The 22,324-nt window shown below is 47.3% G+C and overlaps 1 protein-coding gene across 4 annotated transcripts in view; it reads right to left on the bottom strand.

The window, feature by feature from the left end:
* The window catches only part of LOC147703098 (E3 ubiquitin-protein ligase RNF14-like), a 133,720-nt gene that overhangs the window by 50,189 nt on the left and 61,207 nt on the right, over positions 1 to 22,324 (bottom strand). For all 4 annotated transcript variants that reach the window (XM_086928876.1, XM_086928879.1, XM_086928877.1 and 1 more), the window contains exons 4-5: positions 5,954 to 6,460; positions 5,053 to 5,281 (exon numbers count right to left, since the gene is read on the bottom strand). In XM_086928876.1, the coding sequence (XP_086785002.1) occupies positions 5,053 to 5,281; positions 5,954 to 6,460 (736 nt within the window). The remainder of the gene's footprint in view (positions 1 to 5,052; positions 5,282 to 5,953; positions 6,461 to 22,324) is intronic.

The following is a 22,324-nucleotide window of genomic DNA, read 5'->3' as shown; positions in this document are numbered from 1 at the left end:
GGCGGCGATACCGCCATGGAAAAGCATGCAGTCTTCACTAAGGGGGCCCCCTGGGGCCCCTGGAGTGAAGGAGAGGTGGGGGGTGCACACGGGGGGTACCTGTGGTACCCCCCTGCATTTGCATTAACAAAGCGGCAGGCACCGCGCGGTGCCTGCCGCTTTGTTAATGCAAATGCATTTTTGCATTTTTAGCATTGTGGCGGGCGGTGCTAAGAGCACTGCCCGCCACAATGCTAAAAATGCAGGATGTGCCCGCCACAGTGGCGGGCGCATCCTAATACCCCCCACGGGACACCCACCCTTATGGCTGGCGGTCCCAATGACCGATAGGATGGCGGGCGGACTAAGTCCGCCCGCCATCCTAATGGACCCCCATGTGTGGTGTGTGAGGGTATCGGATAATCAGTGAGTGGCGGGGTCAGGAGTGAATTAATGCGCGAATGTTAAAAAATACCTGGCACGTGAGGTCTAAAAAAGTTTTTATTGGGCCTCCGTGCTGGTATTGCTAAAAGGGGTGTGGTGGAGGTATTTTGTATTTAACGCCACATTCCGTAGAGTTTTGGTCTTAAGTTTTACTTAAGACCAAAACTTAGGTTTAACTGAGACAAAGTTTTGGTCTTAAGTTTGTTATTTCAAATGTGCTTGGTTTGCATCATATAGACATCTCACGCGTTTTGCCCAAACATGGGCTTCTTCAGGGCAATAAGTAATTTTTGCCAAAGTCTTGCCAAGGGGAAGAGGATCAGTGATCCTGAGATCAGTAACGCGTCCAATACAGAACGAGAAGTGTCAATATAATGGTCTCAAGGCCAGGACACTGCCTGTACAACAGTAAGGTGGAAATCCTGGGTCAGTGGAAGGGTAAAATGCCCAGGTTTATCCGATATTTCAAAGGATTAGTGTGATTTGCAGTGTCGTGTTCCTCGTAGCCATGTCGGGTCAAATGTCTGATGTGTAGCGGGGTTGGAGACTGTCTCAAACCCTTCCGGCTTGAGAGTGCTATAAAAATAAACTTTGACAGAACCACTAACAAGATGGTGAAGTCAGTTGGGTAGACAAACAAACAGAACTGGATGCCGTCCAGTGGGTACCGTTTAGCAATAGAACTAGGACACGACATTTATTCTCAGATTTACCATTTCAACAAAAATGCTGGAAATAAACATTAAATAAGATTTACCAAATTAACTAGTTCAGTTAGATTTCTGTGAATGTGGCCATGTAGTTCATCCTCACCTGTAATATCAATAGTTTTCCTCTACTGCAGTGAAAATAAAAGTCTTCCTTCCCGTAAATAGTCCAGATGGAGCCAAGGAACCATCACTTGCCCATTATATCTGCGTTTTATTGTCATAGCTGATTTCTAGGAGACATCAGGTTTGAATGACCTGTATACAAGCAGAGTCTATTTTAGTGGTGCCGAGTCTATCTTAGTGGTGCCATACAGGCAAAATTGCACCACGCTTACTTTGTTTGACGATGCCTCTACTATCAAATTAACAGGTTTTAAGGCAGTTCGTGTCAACATTATCAGCCTGAAAGTCTCCGTCACAAACTCTTCTTAAAGGCTAGTTCCAGGGGAAGATAGGTCATGCTGAAGCATTCTGAGCTATTTGAATATACAATAAATGACGGTATCCATGACATGAATCAGCATTCATTTTTTATTTTTAGGTCTCGGCTCGCTGTCTCCTTTTAAGACATTTTGTTGACAATCAATGGGCTTCAGCCCTAGCAATAGGATTCCCATTTGTTTGCTCCAATGTTGTTCTCCTATTCTTCGTTCCTGTTTGTCCATAGCATGCATACATCATGCTTCTTCTTGAGATTGCCCCACCCCTAGAGAATGGACCAAGTACTTGCATCCATCCATTTCTGCTGTTTTAGGAGCTACTTCTTTTCTTTGTCTTCTGAGCATTCCACAAGAGTGCTTGTGTTTTCACCCCTCCATCTCCTCCCACCTACCCCATCCTTTTTGCTTCTTTCCATCTGTAGATTGTGCTGAAATGTATGTCTTTTGTTATTCCCTGTAGTGTAGTTCCTATATCCCTGAAAGGCTCTGTGCATTGGAATAATATACACTATAGTTTCGACATGGGACTGAGGTCAGTATGTCTCTATCGAGTACATTAAACTTAATTACTTGTGTGTGCCAGCTAACTCAGAGGTCACTAAAAACTTCTCGAATAAACAAGACGGTATTCGTTTCTGACAACCGCATAAACATGACAGCTTTGTTTCCCTTAGAAATAGAACAGTCTCAGAATTGTGGAAACAATAGATAACAGTTTCACTCAGTCAATCGTGCATGCTTCGTTTCTACAGAGTTTACACAGAAATAGATAGACAGGCGTTTCAATAAAAAGGGTTTATTGAACAGCCTTATTTCTCGTGCAAGAGATATGAACTGCTACAATTGTATGACAGAATGCGAAGTATAATACGTACAGCGTTAGCAGTAAGATAAAATAATACTGCAATAGCATGGTTTGTAGCTATGAGATATATTGATTAAAAAAACATACATAAATAACACAGGCTAAAATGGGAATACTCATCTGGTGCTTCTAGCTAGTTCTACCCCAGTGTACCTAACCTAAGTGTAGTGAGAAGTAGGTGCTGTTTTTCTATAGTCTTGTTGGGCTATAATTTAGATTGGTGTTGCCAAGATTTGCCAAAAGTCTCTCTAGGTTCTAGTCTGCTCCATACCTTAGAATGAGAGAAGTTGGCATCTCTTTCCGGGTCTCGATCTCTAACACCCCGCAAGGGGAGTCAGAAAACCTGGAGCAGGATTCTCTGCAAGGAGGATGATAGCATCTGGTCAGTGCGTCAGGCGGGGACTCGACTTCCTTCCGAACTTGCCGTGGCGAGCCGGCAAGTATGCAGCCGAACCGTGGTTCACCATGGCAAGTGAAGGTATATTTATACCTTGAAGGTGTTTAGGAATGCCAGTATTGACGTAAAAGTCGGGCAGAGGGACGTCATGAATGAACCCCTAAGAAACAGATGTTCATGCATAATTAATGAGTTATTGGAGAAATCAATAATCCAAGCAAGGGGAAGTCCTAAAGGCTTAAGAGTCTGGTTTTCCAAGAACTTATTGTGACGTGGATGGAAGGATGTAGGTGGCCATGCCTGTATTAGGTTAGCATGGATAATGCCTAAATAAGGGTATGATTTCTATGCCTAAATACGGGCAACGCGATTGTGCTTAAATAAAGGGCATAAATCGAGAAACCTATATACAGTATCTAAATCGACACACAACATCCCCACCTCATTTGTTGCCTTAGCTCATGTTTCTTTATCTCCCCACACGTCCACCCTCCCGTCGTTTCTGGACAGGGAACCAAAGACAACCTTAGTTTCTTATTGTAATGGCTGCAGGATATCATTGCAGATAAGCTGCTGCTGCCATGGTCTAGCAGGAGCTATAGAAAAACTTTCTTTTTGCCCTTCATGCCAATGCACGTTTAAAATAAACATGCTACCAGAAAGAAGAGCTGTAGAAACGCCACTGGCTCACTTAGTAAATACAGATGACTCAACGAGCCTCCATCAATCACCATGACCCCGCCCCCCATCAGAGCCTGTGTTGAAATTTCAAAGCAGTGGTAAATCAAACCACCCGAAGCAGGAGTCATCTCAAGACTCCAGTGCTTGCAGGGGAGTCAGAACAACTACTGGAGGTCATTTACACTGTTTTAGCCAATTTCAGGGGTGAGAGGACAGAAAAGAGAAACAACATTGTCTCACCACCCATAAAGGTGGCTCCCTCAGCCCTGTAGCAGTTATGCTGCCTGCATCAATCTAAGCCCTTCAGAGATCACTAAACAATATAGCCAACCGATGTAGACTGTGCCCCACGCTTAGTTGGGCATGAAGTCAAGCTTCAACTCCACATATTTCAACAGAACGCCACACAATTAAATGAAATGCAATTCCACAACACACAAATCCACACCGCATAATTCCATTACACACAACACATTTCAACTTCTCAAAATTCCACACTCCACAATTCAACTCCACATCATTTCACTACATGCCATGTAATTACAATCCAACAAATTCAACTACACATATTTTCACTCCATGTCACATAATTCCAGTCCACACCACATAATTACACTCCATGCAAAACAATTGTTCCACACCACATAATTACACTCCATGCAAAACAATTAAACTCCAGATTATTCCACTATGCATAATTTCACTCCGACCTATATAATCACACTTCATGCCACATATTAACACTCAACAAATATCCACTCAGCTTCAAAGCACATAATTCAACTCCGCTCTATGCCCCACAATTTCACACCACACAATTCCACATCATGCAACATAATTCAACTCTGCATACCACACAAAACTACATAATTCAACTCCACTCCATACCAGATAATTCTACTCCTCATAAATCTACTTCACACAGCAAAACTCCAGACAAATACATTTCACACCATGTCACATAATTCCACTCAACATAATTTCACTTGCCATACAATTCCACACACTGAAATTCACCTCCGCACAATTTCATTCCACACCACATGATTCTACTCCAAACTACATAATTCCACTCCACAACATGTCATTCACTACACACCACATACATCAAATCCACTCACATGAATCTGCATCATGCCATACAATTCAACACATTACTCCACTCAACTACATGCCACTCCAAAATACACAATACCACTCTATATAATTACATAATTACCCTCCATGGCACCTAATCCCACTCTACCTAATTTCACTACACTGAATCCCACATAATTGCTGTCCACATAATTTCACTGCACACCGTGCCACATAATTCCACTACACACAACTTCACTCAGCGCCACATCTCGGGTTGCCGAGACCTATTGGCTTTGTCAGTGCCTATTTTAAGAAGCCATTTGAGAGAAACAACAGGTAGTCACTGGAAAGGGGACATATCTCTTTTTAAAAGGGATTCAATGAAGTGAAATCCAAACAAACAAAATGGGGGATGATCTTCATTAGTAACCTGGTTTGACATAGTAATAAACTCACCTTCAGGTTGTGCGCAGGGTGTGACGCCATGGTAGGTCATTCTGCAAAGGTCACAAAAAGCATATCGGCAGTTAGAGCAGATTCCCATTTTACCTCCTGGTTCCTTCATCACTGGAGTCTGGCAGTTCAGCCGGGGGCAGTAAACCACATCTGCCATTGAGTTTAAGCTGGACTGCAGAAGAAGGCGGTCATAGCGCCAAAACAACTCTTCTTCGACCAGCTCCTTGACCTGCAGTTAGACAATTGTTGCCCCGTTAAATATATGGGTAGAAGATTATCAAGATGCTGCTACATGACCTTTACTAACACAGATAATGGAAGGATATTCCAACCAGGTGGGGTGCCATCTTATGAAGAACCTCCTAGTCATCCTATGGAGTCAGAGGAGGGGATTTGAAGAAACTATGGACACACAGGTGAGTAGAAACAAAAGGGGTGAGCAGAAACAAAATGAATGGATCCAAGCGGGGGGATTAAAAAAAGAGAGGTGGTTAGTACTAATTAGGGTGTTAGCTTTTGTAAATTTGGTCAAAGAGCTGAAAGCGTAGCTCAAGGGCAGGCAAACTCCATCTTGAATAAATGTGTTCTCTGAAAATGGCATTTGCAAGCAACGTTTTCATTTTATAGTGGTCTGGGGAAGGTCCTTCAGATGAATGGACACCGCATGTTATTGTAATTTCGTTGGGGACCTCTAAAATTTGAACACAAACAATGTGGATATGGTTAAGAAATGTTTACAGAAAGGTTTTTATTTCAGATTCCCTTTTTTTCAAGAGGAGGTGGAGCTTAGAACATTTACTTTCACTTATGAGTCCAATCAAATACAATTAGAAAAAACTAGACTTGTACAGGAGATATAGCAATAAAATAGTAATACGCAGACAGAAAAGGGTACTGTTACCTGAGATGGAGTAGAAATGGAGTCACACGTGGGTTCTGGGCAGCTGAGCAGGTGCACCAGGCCTTCTGTGATTTGAACTTCGAAGTACCCCTTGAGACAGTCTTTACAGTAGACATGTTGGCACACCTTGAACTGTGTGCAGTCGGTGCCCAGCTTCTCGGAGAAGCAGATATTGCATGTGTATGCTTTGCTCTGGAAGCTCCTCAGCTGCTGAACCTGATCAAAGTCCAATATGTCCCTTTTCAGACCGTCCAGTGACTCTGCCTCCTGCACAGCTCTCTCATCAAGAAAGTTGCATGTCGCCGTAGATTCAGTTACCAATATATCCAATTCTTCTTTCAGTTGGGTCTCATGTCTCCCTTCACCGTACACTGTGACTTCATAGGGAGATGTGATTTTCAGGTGCCTTAGAGTCTCTTCTTTTAAAAACCGCATCCAAGTAAATAAAATGACAGAGCCTTTCTTCTCCTCCCACAAACTGTCCAACTGCTTGCAAAGAGATGAGAGCTAAATAAGATGCAGAAAGATTTGTTGTTTATAACAAATATCGCACCTGATTCAACCACTTCTAGCACTGCGAAGGATTTGCTCATGAAAAATTGAATTATTACAAATAACCTCTTTCTGATATAATTTTCAAACACATTTACATCTATAAATAGAATAGTTGTTTCATTTGTTGGTTAACAATGTGGTAGCTATGAATCAGCATAATAATCAGATCTGTCAGTACATACAGAACATGGAGGCTTGCTGACCTTGACTCAGCATTGTGGTCCAAGTGTGTCCTCAGGTCTTACAGGGGTAATTTACAGGTTTACAGGTTAGCAGACCAGACACCCCACCATAAACTGGCGGACCTCCCACCACGCCACACACACTATTCGTCAGCTTCACGTAGAGGTGAGTGAAGTGCAGGGTTTTCACTGGCAGAGCTGCCGTTGCCAGCGGAAACCCTGAACCAAGTGGACCATCCATCACTTGGCCTCCTGGTCCTAATGGTAGTCACACAGACCTATTTACGGGGGGAGCCATCAACTAGGCTTCTCTGTCTGGGAACGCCATTTTAGGCACAGACATAGATGGTGTCTTCGAACACAAACAGAGAATTAAAGCTTGTCAATTTTCCGTGAGAGTGAGAGACCTGCATGGTCTGATGACCAATACAATGATACCATTTTGCCTCAGCAACAATGTCTTCATCTTCAATGGCACCTTTTATGAACAAAGATGAGGTAGCAGAATTTGTGATACGACTGCTCCCATTTATAGAAATCTATAGATGAAGTAGTGAAAGCAGGTGGTGGCAAGGAGTGACAATCCCAGTTACACAAATTTGAAGTACGTACTGTTGTCTACATGTCTTCCGTTGATATGGTACAGCTGAATACAAACATTACTTTCTACGCTGACTAACAACTATGGAATCTTCAGCTTACCTAACCAGTAGATGAATCTAACATCAGTTACCTGAACAGACATCAGAATAGATACTATAGATGGTCATTTAAAAATCACTGCCAAAAGCAGCAGAAAGCCTTCAGTAGGCACTGAAATATGTTTTTCTTCCCATTACATACGTGGAATGACTTAAGCTAAAAAGAAAGTGCTACATGGAACAATCATTTGTGAAATACACAGGAAACTGTGCCAACAGAAATGCTGCTTCATAAACTTGGTTCAGGGAGCCTAGGTCAGAGTAAACTTCATTATCCCTAAATGGAAAAGTAGACAGTCAGCTGAAAATAGCAAAATATACTTTACAAAACATTAAGGTAGAGAAGTAAGACACGTGAGAAATATCTTGCACAAAAACTGTCTGATACAAACAAAAGATGGACTCACAAAATGCACTTGGCCCAAATCTATCAACAACATTTAGGGAAAGTGAATGGGTCACTTAGAGCTAGGCATGCAGGCAGCACCCAGAGCACTGCTCATGACCTCATACATGATGTCACAAACAACATGATTCTTTGATGAAATCACCTCACCATTGACATCATAGATTACATCACATTGGACCATTAATTGCTAGTTCGCTGGTGTATGTCTTGTTATTTACTGATTTTTTTTTTTTAAGGAATTTTTATTGCAGACAGACAATACACACACCAGTTTATACATTTACAGTATTGTTCGGGTCATATAACGTCATAGTTTCATTACTTGTTGTACACAGCCTGTATGCCCACAACCTGGAGGTCGGGCGGCGGCAATTAATCGACCCTCCTTTGTCCGGTTGCTTTTATTAGGATCAGCTTCGTCGCATGAAAAAATGTATGTCTACTTTTCTTTTCCTAATTGAAATAAACTCTATAAAAGTCCCCCTTAACCTATCCCTCAACATTCCTACTTGCCCACCCTCCCCTCCCCCAACACCACCCGCTCGTGAGGACTCTTACTGCTGCAAATCTAGGGTACAATCATTGACTATGTATTGTCTAGGTGCGTGATGTGCCCGGTGTGTCCGGGGTGCAATTCCTGTCCGCGCTGAGGGTTTCCTCGTCTTCTGTTAGTATACTATCCCTAAGGGCTTGTACTAGCGCCTCCCAGGCTGCCGCCAGGTCTAATGCTCTAACGTCTGGTTTTCGGCACGCTAACTGATATCTGTGTGTGCTGCCACAAGCTGCCCACTTGAGGAATTCGTTATACCATCTCCTATGAGTAGGGCCCGATCTCGCCTTCCACTGTCTTGTTATTTCCCTTTTAGCTATTATCAATCCCATATCTATGAATTTGCTTGAATTCTTATTTTTGGGCGTGTGTGGGAACCAGTGCAGAATGCACACCGCAGCATCAAACTCAATTGTTCTATCCGTTGCTTCGTTCAAGGTGTCCCCTATTGCCCGCCAGTACTCCCGGAGGGCAGGGCAGGACCACAACATGTGTTCCAACTCCGCTCCCTCCATTGCACAGCGGGGGCACGCCGACTCAATTACCCCAAAATACTTCTTGATTCTGCCAGGGGTCATGTAAGCCCTGTGTAGCACGTAGAAATGTATTAGCTGAAATCTCGCATTTCTCGTGCTATTTCAGGCTCGGCGCACCAGTCGGGCCCAAGTCGTCTTTAGCTCCGTGAGGGGCGGCAGGTTCTCGCGGAGCCTCCTAGAGTAGAGACACGTTACAGCCTTAAGCGTCCCGGCCGCCATCATTGTGTACTGGCAAGCCATAGCCGTTTTGGGCTCTGCCAGACCCTCTTTCCAATGTGCCTGCATTGCTCCAACCACCGCCGCATGCAGAAGGTAGCCCCCGCGTGGTAGGTCGAAACGTTCCTGAAGTTCCTGGTAAGGGAGGAGTGCCCCATCCTCGTAGAGGTCTCCTACAACCTGTATTCCCGGGTCTTCCCAGTTCTGCAGCTGCGACCAATCACCGCCATGGGGCAATGCAGTCAGCATGCCCAGGGGTATTTCCGGGGCACATGGGTGTCGTATCCCCGCTCATCGCTGAGACCGGTTCCAGCAAAGCCGGAACGTTTGTTCCTCCAGCGTCAGGTCGCGAACGGCAATCCTCTGCTGTAGGGCTATATAGGCCAGGACATGTCTTGGCGTACCTCTCGCATCGTCGCTTTCAGGGCCCCGGTACACCCGCGCCACCTCCTGCGTGTATATCTGCAGCTGGGCGGCGAGATAATAAAGCTCAAAGTCCGGCACCGCGAGCCCTCCCTCGTCCTTCGGGCGGGTGAGCGTCGCCAGCGCCACTCTGCTTCTACCGGCCCCCCACAGGAACGTAGTCAGCTGGGACTTGAGTTGTCGGAAAAAGGAACTAGGAATCCAGATTGGGAGTGTGCGAAAGTAGTATAGTAATCGCGGCAGGGCAACCATTTTCAGTAAGGATATACGGCCAGTGACTGAGAGCGGGAGCATGGCCCAAAAGGCCATGCTGCCTTTCAGCACCCGCACACAGTGGCCCACGTTCCCCTCCAACATATCCGCAGCCGCATGGTATATATATACCCCTAGGTACTTCAGGCAATTAGGCTCCCAAGTGAGCAGAGGCCGTGGTCATGGCAATCCGCGCCCCTCCGTAGCGGGAACAAGCATGTTTTCGCCCAATTAACCTTGAGGCCCGATAGGTCGCAAATCGCCCCAGCAGCCTCTCTGCACCCTCCAGTGCTGTTGTGTCGTTATCTAGAAATAACAACAAGTCGTCGGCATACAGAGAGATAAATTGCTGACCGTCTCTACTGTCTATGCCCTCAAAGTGTTTCCCCGTCCGGACCTCGGCCGCAAGTGGCTCAATCGCTAGGGCAAACAGCAGGGGGGACAAGGAGCAGCCCTGCCGGGTGCCTCTCTCCACCGGATATTGGTGCGAGACTAGGGGTCCTATCCTCACCCTTGCTACTGCCGCCGTATATAGGACTCGCGTCCAATTAATGTACCCTTCTCCCAGTCCAAAGTGTTCCATGACCTTGTATAAATAGTCCCATTCTAGACTGTCGAAAGCTTTTTCGATGTCTACGGATAGGACTAAGGGCGAGCGGTCCACAGTGTGCGGACCCTCCAGCAGGCGCGTGAGTCTCCTGATATTAATCGTCGTGTTACGTGCGGGAATGAATCCGTTTTGGTCTGCGTGCACTAAGTCGGGCATATGTTGTAGGAGTCTAGTTGCTAGGATAGAACTCAGTATTTTGTAATCAGCGTCAACATGGAGAGTGGCCTATAGGACGCAGGGCTACAGCTCTCCCTTCCAGGTTTCAGGAGTGGTACTACTAGCGCTTCCCGCATTGATTGGGGTAGGCAACCTGTTACTCTGGCTTCGTTGTATATCGTTTGGAGTCTTGGTGCTAATACGTCTAGGTACTTGCTATAAAATTCTATGGGCAACCCATCTAAGCCCGGTGTCTTATTGCGGGCCATCCGTTTCACCGCTCCTCTGATCTCCCCTAGTTCTATGTCTCTCCCCAGAGCCTTCGCCTGTTCCTTGTCTATCTGGGGCAATTGGAGGCCATCAAGAAAGATCTCAGTGTTGCTTTCCCGTTCTCTCGGTTCACTCTTGTCGAGGCCCTCATAGTACTTCTGAAAGCCATCCAAGATCTCCGTTTGGGAGTAGTGAATGTGGCCATCTTCATCCTCAATGGCTAATATTGGGGAGCATCGCTTAGTAGGATTTGCCAGCCATGCTAGTAGTGTTCAGGCCTTGTCCCCCTTGTCACCCTTGACGTGAGCCCTGAGCATATATGCCCGGTGATCGAAACTACTGAGGCGTTCCACTACCACCGCCACCGCCTCCCTAGCTAAGCTGACCTCCTCTTGGAGTTCAGAGTGGCCAGGCCTCACCTTCTCTGCTTCCCGCAGCCTGGAATCTGCCTTGTTGAGGTCCTCTAGTAGCACCCTCCGCATGCCCACGTATTTCGTTATGCACTGGCCCCTCACTACCACTTTAAAAGCATCCCACTCCACCGCTCTAGTGGCTGCCGTCCCCTCGTTGTCGGCAAAGTATCGGGATATTCCTTCCTCCAATGCCGCCTGGAACAATGGGTCTTCTAGGGTCTCTGGTCTCAACTTCCAGGTCGGAACTCGAGGTACTTCGACAGCCCAGGCCAAGTTGGCTATTAGCGGGTTGTGGTCAGAGATTGTCCTTGTCAGGTACTCGGTCCAAGTTATAGCCGGCATCACGACCTGAGAGCACAGTATGGCATCGATTCGGACATGGAGGTCATGCAGGTTAGAGAAATGCGAATAATCACGTTCAGTTGGGTGTTGTACGCGCCAGGCATCGGTCAAGCCCCACCCCTCCTGCCATTCCAATCTACCCTTAGTGAGTCGGTGAACAGGGGAGCCCCTCAATGGTGGGTGGGATCTATCTAGTGTCGTGTCCGCTACTGAGTTAAAATCCCCTCCTATCAGAATCGGGCCCGCTAAGAAGTGTGCTAGTGTCCCCGACAACCCCGTTAAGAAGGACAACTGCTCTGTGTTTGGGGCGTATATGCTGCACAGCACTATGTCCCTACCTCTCAACCTGCCCTCTACCACAACATATCTCCCCTCTGGGTCTATTAAATGACGCGTCACCTGAAAGGGTGTGCCCGCTCTTATCCATATCAAAGCGCCCCTAGCATACGCTGAATAAGTGGTATGAAAGACCTGACCTCTCCATCTTCTTTGCAGTGCAGCCCCTTCCTGCTTCGTGAGGTGTGTTTCTTGTAGCATTGCGATATGGACCCCCCTGCGAATCAAGTAGGCATGTATCTTATGTCTCCTCACCATCGTGTGTAGTCCCCGCACATTCCAGGTTATGCACTTCAATACATTCGCACTAGCCATTGTCCCACAGTTCGCGTTGTTTCATCACATAGAATCCCAGTCCCTCGCAGGTGGTGAACCCCCCCCCAAATTCCTCTTGAATCTTCCAATTTCCTGACTCCCAGGTGCCCCGGGATCAACCGTTGCCAATTGTGGAAAACGTCCCCAACAGAACTCCCCCCCCCCACCTCCCCCCCAGAACAGGCCCCAATATTGGTCTATCAGTTCCCATCCAAACTTATGCAACCTTTCGAACTGTGTTGCGAATTCACGGTCGAAACTGCGAGTGCCTTAAGGGGAAATGGAGTGTGGCCTAGATCGGAAGGTAGCTACGCAGGCTCTCCCCCCGCACCCTCCCGTGGACCCCCCATGAGTAGCAGCAGTCTCATTGCCCAGTTCGTAACCCCCGGTTGTAGTACCCTTTAGTTCGGGGGGTTCTCGTTGGCAGTACTGCCCCCTACCTGTCATCTCTGAGTCAAATGTTCAGGATCTCCTCCGACGTTTGCGGTGTTACCAGCGGGCCCTTGGTGCTGTGTATTCCCGAATGGTCCGTTTCCGAGCACGAGGCGTGTGTCTCTGTGTTCGTGCCCTGCTTCGATTGGGAGGCATCTGATCTCGACAGCGTTTCCACTGCTTGCAGCGCAGCCTTCCGCTCCACTTCCGTTTGAGACGCCGAAGGTTTCCGTGTGCCGTGTCGTCTCTTGCGCAATCTCTGCGATTTCCGTAGCCGCGGTGGAGCTCGTTCCCTTGCTTCTCGGAACCTGGCACCATCAGTGCCCGTCTTGTATGTTTCCCACCATGCCCATGCATCCGCCGACGTGCCGAAGAAGTGTGTTTTATCATCGACCACCACCCGGTGCTTGGCTGGGAAGAGCAAGGAGTATGGGATGCCTTCAGTTCGGAGTTCCCGTTTAATGGACAGGAAGGAGGCACGCAGTCGCTGCGTCTCAAATGTAAAATCCGGGTATAATGTTACTCTGCTGTTCTCCAGTTGAAATGGGCCAGTGTCCCGAGCTCTTTGGAGCAGCAGGTCCCTGTCCTTGTAGTGCAACAATTTGGCTATGATCGGTCTCGGGGGCAGGCCTGGTTTGGGCTGCCCGGACGGTACGCGGTGCGCGCGCTCCAGGGTGAAGAAGGGCCAGAGGCCTTCTGGCGCCACCGTAGTCCTGAGCCAGTTGTTGAGGAACTCAACCATGTCGTCCCCTTCTGCTTTCTCCGGAACTCCTACTATGCGGACATTACTGCGTCGACTCCTATTTTCAGCATCCTCAGCCCTTCTTTCTAGTATCTGTATCCAGTCTAGGGCATCCGTTAGCCTTCCTTCCATAGTTTTATGGGCAGGAGCCAGCTCCTGTAGGGTATCCTCAACATCTTTGACCCTATCTTTAAGTTTGTCATGGTCCGCTCGTAGGAGGCCCAGTCCCGATACCACCTGCGTTATATCTTGCTGCAAAGTGTCTCTTGTTGCCACTATAGCCTCCAAGATGCGATCCTGTAGCTGCCGCAACTCCGACAGCCCCGCAGGATCCCCTTCCGCTGCGTTGAAGGCCGCAGCTTCCTCAGACTTTCCTTTGGTTTTCCCCATGTTGCAAAGCCGCCTTCTCTGCCGGTGTGCGCAGTGCCCCCAGTAGCCACCCGGGTTCCCTCGTCGCCCTCCGGATCCCCTCTCGGGCGCGGGACCACAACAGCAAGGACCGCCGCGAGCCCGGCTCTCCGACTGTTGACGCCTCGGTGCCTCCCGCGACTAGATCGCCGCTGTTTCTCTGCACACCTCGTCGACTTCCGCCACGTGTTTGCGTTCTTCTGTTAACGCGGTGGGATCAATCACAGCTCTCTCGGGGCGGGATCGTCCTAAGGCCTGGTATTGTCGAGGAGTTACTCTCCACTCAGCCCTTTCGTGCGGCCCACTGCCGGGCAGGCCCGTGTTCTTTGTCTTCGCGCCGCCTCTACATAGACCTCCGCTTGTCGCAAAGTAAAGTCCGGGTCCCTCTGTTTACTGCGGGCCGACAATATGGCCTTCCCTTCAGCTCCTCTGTCTTAAGGGTGTCAGGGGCCCCTTCTCCTCAAGTGCCTGCGATCGCCTTGTCCGCCGGCGATAGCTCGGGGTCCGGTGCCCCGCCCCTCCGTCTTGTTCAGGGGGGGTCCTGAGCCAGCCACCGTCTGATCCACCGACGAGAGCGTTTTCCGCTGCTCCTTCGTTCTCCGCAGGTTACAGGCCTTTACTCCTCCGGGCGCCGATTCGCTGCATGCCGCACCAGCCCGGGCCACTCCGCCATCTTGCCAAGTCCCTATTCTCAGGCTAGTCGTCTCGGCGGGCAGTAATCAACACGTCGCTGGCCCTCCAGATCCACCGCTGGGTCTCTTGGCTGTGTTTGGCGGTGCAATCCGGAGTCTGGTCTCCAGCTTTCTTAGGGGAAAGAGCTTCGCTCGCTGATGAACGGTTCTTATCTCCCCTCGGCCGCCATCTTGGGAGCCTCTTCGTGCCGAGCTTTCAGTGCTCCGCCAGCGCCAAATCTCTGTCAATGGGCTCCGTTAGCGTTTCCCCGTGTGCCGGTTCAATTCACCCTTCTCAGATGTGGTTTTCTAGGGCCGTTGCAGGTTTTGCTGCTCCGATTTTCAGGATTTCTGTGGGGATCGGGCGCGGAGCTCCGAGCTCACGCCGCCATTCCCTTCGGTGCCCAAGCCACACCCCCATCTTGTTATTTACTGATGACTTGTTGCTATTTGTTGTTATTGCATATCACCGCATCTTTATCCTCTCTCCCTTCGCTAACATAACCCACTGCACATGGCCTTTGGTGGCCCACAGTGTGGACCTGGTGAAAAGCCAGACCTTTGGCCAGGACCTACATCCAGCCCCTGTTAGGAGATATCCCCAAGTATAGTCTTCGCCCATGCTTGGAGATGGGTCGGGGGACGGAAGGATTGAAGCTAGGCTCTATGCCAGATCCTCTTATGAACATAAACCCCAATGCTCTGCTTTCGATCTTGCTTACTAGAAATTGAGCGCAGGTGTTGGGCTTTTGCTTGGCCTATGCTAGCTTCCCTGATGGGCACCAAAGCAAATACTTTCAGTTGCAGTTAGCCAATCAAGAGAGCTGGGGTCTGGTGACCTGGATGTATCACCACAAATTACCATTGGACGATTAGAGAAAATGCTCCCATGTCCAATGGGGTTTCTTTATATTTTAAAAATGTTCTAGGATTGCAAAATGTCACGATATATTAAAGTCTTTCTCAGATAAAACATTTGCAGCCCACCCAACAACAGTTTGGAATGCAAATAACTCAGCAAGTACTGAACGGAAATACACGAAATGAAGAAATGGCCTTATTCTGTTTAAACTAAAGTTCTAATTTCACAGTAAGGTTGGTGAATTTTCATTTAGTAAACAGTACTATGGGAAAAAGCATAAGAAACAGAACTTAACTCTAACCTACGAACAGAAGTGCACAGACCAAACTGCACATAATTTTACATGGTGACATTTTACCTCTATGCCCAATTTTACATCAGTAATAATAATGTTTTCTAACTTACGTGAGTACGCTTCATATAATCTGCATATTGGCCTTGAGCTTATTCGGTAAACATTTTCCTAAAGATCAAAGGCATACTTCGACAACTTTCTCTACAGCTTCTTGTCAGTGCTTCTTTCTTTGGACTATTAGAACAAATGGAAAGCTGGATTAAGCTTTGAAATGTTACTTGGCCAAAGACTGTACCCAGCAGGTTCTGGGTAACCAAACTCAGTGCATGGCCCAAAGCCATTTCATGTTAGCACAGATCACTGGGAAAAGCCAAGGCCTTGCTCTTCAGGGTCGTGGGTGAAGGAGCTTAGGTCGCATAGTTTCTGGTGCAGAGATGGGCGCAGGGTATGACCACTGGCGTAACGAAAAGTGAGGGGGCCTCCCTGCAGGGTACTTAGGGGGGCCCCCTGCGGGTTCAACCAGAAGCCCCGCACCACATGGGCTGCGGGGGCCTGTGTTACGCCCCTGGGTATGACGCAAATCCAAATTATGAAGCCCAAACTCACCAGCCCCATCCATAGGACATGTCCTACAGGCGGTTCTGCGAGGCACTGAGTAAAGGGTTGGCCAAAGTGGATGCTTTGCACCCAAGGCTTGTTGATCACTGTCAAAGTCCCCATATCTTAATCTCAATGTGAGGGGCTCTTTTGAGACCAGGTGGATTAGGGGCAGAGTGTGGCAAAAGGTAGCCATCATTGAAGGCTATTGTGAACAGTTATGTTTGGGCTCTGTGTGCTGCTGGCCATGACTCAAGGTCATGCAGATACTTAGGGGTCCATTAGGATGGCGGGCGGTTTGCCTCCGGCAGGCTGGCGGTGGCCACCGCCGGCCTGGCGGAGGCAAACCGCCCGCCATCGCAAGCCCAAATCCCCCCGCCATATTAGGATGGCGGAGGGGAAGGTGGCGGTGCGAAATACCGCCCGCCTGTTTTCCGCCCGGTCGCCTTGCGGCCGGGGCGGAAAACGAGTAACATGCAGGCGGTGTCTGTCAGACACCGCCCGCAATATTACAATGGGCTTTCTTGAATGCCTTTCCGTGGTGCCAATGCCGCCACGGAAAGGCATGCGGTGTTCACACTGGGGGCCCCCTGTGGGCCCCCAGAGTGAAGGCCAAAGGGGGGTGGCACATGGGGGGTACCTGTGGTACCCCCCTGCCTTTGCATAATCGAAGAGGCAGGCACCGCGCGGTGCCTGACGCTTCGATTGTGCAAAGGCGTGCTTTTGTTTTTAACATTGTGGCGGGCGGAGCAGTGAGCACCGCCCGCCACAATGTTAAAGTGAGGAATGCGCCCGCCACTGTGGCGGGCGCATCATAATGGCAATGTCGGGACCCCCGCCCTTTAGGCGGGCGGTCCCGAGTTCCGCTAGGGTGGCGGGCGGGCAATGCCCGCCCGCCATTCTAATGTGCCCCTTAGTGAGTATCATAGGTGGAGAGACTTGGTGCAGGGTGCGGCTGAAGTGATAAATTAAAGCATTACAAACTGAAAAACACTCATGTAAAACCGTATCCCATTATATCCCATGGGATTTATATTTCGGCGCACAGGATATCCGTCACCGTTGTTACGGAGTAAGCTCTCCCCCAAGATCTAAATCAGACCCTAAGTGTTAACCCCAATAATTTACCAATAAAAAACTGAAAATTTCCCACAAAATAAATCTATAATTGAATACAACTTTGTTTGGCCTGGTTTCATCAGTTTTCATGATGTTAAAAAAACACACAAGTTACTTTCGATAAAGTGTGGAAAATTTTATGCAGTTTGCTCAAGGACGGTGGGCCAAAGTCATCAGGGTTTTGAAAAAACACATTTCTGGATTTTTAATCTCATAGAGACACTTAGGAAAAGACCCTCCATGGGATTAAATCAACAGTCACGGTGTCATCTATGCTTTTTTTTTATTCTGGTGTAAATTCGTTCAGAGGTTGCTGAGATAATTATCAAAAAAGAGGAGCCAAATATTCAGAGATATATAGGTGGTAAAATACTCCAAACCCAGTGATATATGCAAAATTCAAAATTTGATTTGAATCTGAGTATTCTGACAGGCCTTCTGTCAGGCATGACTTTTCCAAGGATGACTGCACTACACTCCCCTTAGAGGAGATGGAAACTCCTTCTGCCCATACAAATAAAGGTTAACTGCTACACACACACACAGACTATAAACTAATCTTGGGTACCCCAGGTAGTTTGCACATTCTTCTATTTGGTGAACTTTTTAGGATCAAATGGCATGAACACTCTTTCTCCCTTCCCCATAACCATAACCCCAACCTTAACCATATTCCTGACCCAACTCCTTATCCAAGCACAGTACTATTACCAGTATGTACTCAATGCAGGGCTTAGCTGATGACAAAAAACTGTCTAAATTGCAACCATACAAGAAACACTTTTTTGATTATAATATTGGTAATAAATGACAAATCTGCAAAACAATTTGTACAGACAAGATATGTGGGATTGTGTATAACTGCAGGCTGAAAGGACAAAGGCACTGCAAGTTAAACAGGGATCCTACATTTGTGTTTTCCATTGAAATTCCATAATGGATTTCCTTATAAGCTTGATTGAAGACCATTCCCAGTTTGTAATGATGCAGAGTTGCTGGGTACAGGATGTGGCTGAAATTCACAAATCTATGTCCAGCAACTGAAGTTTTTGTAGTGGTGGCAGGGCCTGGATGAAGACTACACATTGCTACCCAACAGCTAGGGATGGCTTTAATAAATGACCATGTCCAGTTTGTGATGGCGCAGCTGCTGGGTACAGAAAGTGGATGAAAGTCAACAATCTGTGTCCATATACTGAAGCTGTTTTACTGGGGGTAGGCCTTGACAAAAACTACACCTTCACAACAAACAGCTGGGCATAGCTAAGGCCATGACTAATGAACACACAGGGAATTGGAAGCACACACAGCGTTTAGCACATGGGTGGCTGGCCATGGCTGTAGTGTATAACTGGTATATAAAAGGGTGGTCCCAGTAAATGCAACATCAAAAGTGTTAGCGTTCAAGACAAATTGTAAAACATGTTTTTGAGACAAACAAATCAAAACAAATTTTACGTTTCAGTGTTATTTAATCACACTGAGACTGATCATAGATTAATCAAATGGAAAACGACCATTGAACATTAGATACATCACTGGCAATATTACAGTGCCCAGGAGAAGGGGGGGAAGGCTGTGATTTAGGCGAGGTAGTGGGTTTTTGGAAAGGAGTGCAAATCACATGTAAAGCAAGCACATATTAGTGATGTGGCAAAGGACATGAATCAAAAACAACATACAAATAGAAGTACATGGAATCGGTACTGGTATGTCATGTAACATATAGTAGCTCAGTAATTCAAGTACTGTAGGTAAGATTGGCATTGGACAGTTGTCAACGTTCTGACCCCCTTGGAGACGTAGGTCACCTCACAAGCCTTACAGTTGGGGTCTTCCTCAGGACCATGAGTGGGTGAAGTGGGGTTGTGGGGCACCGTGAGTGGGAAAGAAAAGGCTCCTCACAAATCAATGTTGGGAACAGACATGGCGGCGGAGGCTCATGACACGGGAAGATGGGGGAAAACACTCAAAAACTGGATTGCAGCAACTACTGTCTGAGTGGATCAAAGGAACAGGTGAACTGGGGAACAAATCCTGGAAACAAGCATGACCTCCATAGTAGGTGATGGATAGCTCACCTACAACGGAGGTCATACTTGTCAAGACGGTCCCCTGATTAATTCGGGATTTTGAAGCTTGCTGACTTTCGGATTTGTTCACCTGTTCCTTTGAACAGGTGAACAGGGCTGTAAGGCACTTGTCGCATGTCCAAAATGTGCGTGCCATGTCTGAAGTTTATGCTCAGTAGACTGTGGGTCCAAGGGGAAGGGTCACAGACCAACCTATAATTACTGAGGGTACTGAGAAGCTATTGTTCTGTTCACAAGGTGATGAGAACTAGGTGTAAATTCCAAACATGACATGGGCCATGTGAAAGGACTCACAATCATGACCACACCAAATTAATTGGCATTTCAAGTTTTTATTGTCTTAGCGTCTGATTTATTTCCTGGAGGATGGCCCGGTATTACACTAGGGCGATGGAGTAAATTACTCTGTTGCCCTAATGGGGGGACCGGCCACCAGATTTATAAATTACTGCCAAGCTGGCGGTAATTTATAAAGCATTCCTAGGAACCGCTATCACGATCATTCTGGGCAATACAATTCGCTGTTTGGTGAAGTGCTAAGTCAACAAATTTTTTTGGGGGAAAAAAATGTGCTTTCCTTGATATGGGAGTACTCCCTTATGGCGAGAGGAGCATTTAGCAGTTTTCACTGCCCCCTACCATCAGGCTTTTCGAGACAGTAAAACCTAACTCTGTTTCTGCCGATCTAAATCAGGTGGGCTGAATTCAAGGTCACCTCCAACAACCCTTACTCCACAGGGCCCGCCGAAGACGTTTAATCATGGCGGAGACGGAGTAGTCTCCACCATAATTAAACCTAAATAGGGTGTCCCATTATGGTGGCTGAAAACATACTCCTTCGCCGTTGCGACGGAGTATGCTTACAGCCAAGATCTAAATCGGGCCCTTAGTTAATGTTTATACACAAATGTCCGATCTCTGCCCCCTGGTCTCTGGGTGTTTCCCTTTGTATTCTCCTTCTTTCAGAATAAATTCACTTAGGATGATCACCTGCCACCTAATTGGGAAGGTACAGTCCCCTCGGAGGAAAAACAAAACAGTTATGAGTTCAGATTCCTAAACAGGAAGAACCACAACTCACCATGTGTTGCCTTCACCTCAATGTGCTTACATTTGTGTAAAGACAAAATCAATCCCTCACCTCTGGTTGATCTGCCTTGCAAAGTAAACAGAAACCTTGTGGTTTCCCAGGTAAACATATTTACCTTCTCCAATCACTTTTCCTGTACCACCAACTAATAAAAGACCCTATAAGAATTAAGTGCAGCACTTGCCGAGGCCACAACCCTCCCTCTGGGTTGTGAAGTTTAGGACGCAGAGCTGTCTCTGGGTAGAGCGCATTGGATTCTTGAGTGGAATGGTCCGGTGCCTTGTGTCCTGCCACTGTGTCTTCTCCAGCCGTGCCCTCTTCTGGATCGCTGTCACGGTACTCCTTCACCATGTGGAACCCACCAGTCCCTCCTCCATATCTCTCTGCTCCTGAATCCTTCTCCTCTCCAACCCCGACAATGTTCGTTGTAGCTTCCTCCTTTTCCACTCTTCACACTCCAATGTTATCTCTTGTCCTACCCCTGAGCTACCTTTGCCTCCACCATCTGCCTGTTCACTTCCTGTCCACACCTAGAATGCTCACCTCCCATTCCTCTGGGTTTCCCTTCGAGGCTATGTTGGAATATATGATGTTCCCTTGCTCCTCGTTACAGGTCACTTGGTATTCCTTACTTTCCTTACTCACTGACAAAAGCCAAAAAAAGACTGTCACTCCCTCCCTTCCACACCCAACATGCACCCAAACTCTTTTCATGGCTTAAACAACCTGCAAATCTAGACATCAAATACAGTCAACATGTGGCAGGTATACCTTATCCAAGTGCTCCTTGTTTCACTTAAACTCCTTTCCATAGAAAACAAAAAAGACAACCGTTGTGTGGTCACCATGCCAAGATCCAGTAGAGAAGGGACAACATGGCTTTCTCTTTAATTGTTACACTATCTTCAGTTCCTTCTGTTGTTTCACAGAAACCAATATGATCCAGCTTTGTTGGGGTGGGGGCGGGGGGAGGTTAAGGTTTAGTCATGACTTGAACCAAAAAGTCTGAGTTTAAGATGGCCATGGTAAGTCAATAGGGGGTATTTTAGTTTCTGCTCTTAGAGCTTGTCAGTGTACCCCTTCTCCTAAGAGGCTTTTCAGATGCTCATTGGTGGATGCCACTATGCTGCAACCCCACCTCTAGCTCCATACCTTTACTGAATTCACTGCTTTGCTCAGACACACAACAAGAGTATATTTTTTCTGTACATCTATACATGATTTCATAACTCTCACCGATTCTCACGCACTTTCACTCTCAAAGACACACTCAAACTCAATAACACAAACTCAATCTCTTACACTCTCAATCACTCACAATAATCAGAAATGTACTGAGAAAGCAAGCTTTATTTTTTTTAACTTGCTTTGCTTCCTTTGCTGCTAACTCAGCTGTTCTATGGCACCAGCAAGGCAGGAATCTGGCACTGGAAGTTGGAATCAGCAAGCCATGATTCTCAATGAGGAGCACACATAGCAGCAGGCCAGAATTAAAAAAGGGGAAGGCCAACCTCAAACCTTCTTCCAGCTTCTTGATAGACTGGAAGCATAGTCCCATCAGAACTGGGGCAGTGGTTGGCTGGGATCCTGTCCTTGCTGCTATGTGGGGCCCTTCACTGGCCTCAAGGATGCACGGCAGTGAGCCGGGCAGGCTCATTTTAGCAGATTTACTGTGCTGCCTGAGGCAACAGTAATATGTCTGTTGAATAAAATGCCTTGTAAGCATTTTTGAGTATCATACTTGAATTATGCCCCTCACACATGTTCACTCGTTTATTTATATTTGTATTTGGCAT

The sequence above is a fragment of the Lissotriton vulgaris genome, chromosome 7, assembly GCF_964263255.1.
Source record: "Lissotriton vulgaris chromosome 7, aLisVul1.2, whole genome shotgun sequence".
NCBI classification, from domain to species: Eukaryota; Metazoa; Chordata; class Amphibia; order Caudata; family Salamandridae; genus Lissotriton; species Lissotriton vulgaris.
The sequence above is the reverse complement of the archived record's forward strand: the minus strand, read 5'-3'. Positions and strand labels throughout refer to the sequence as shown.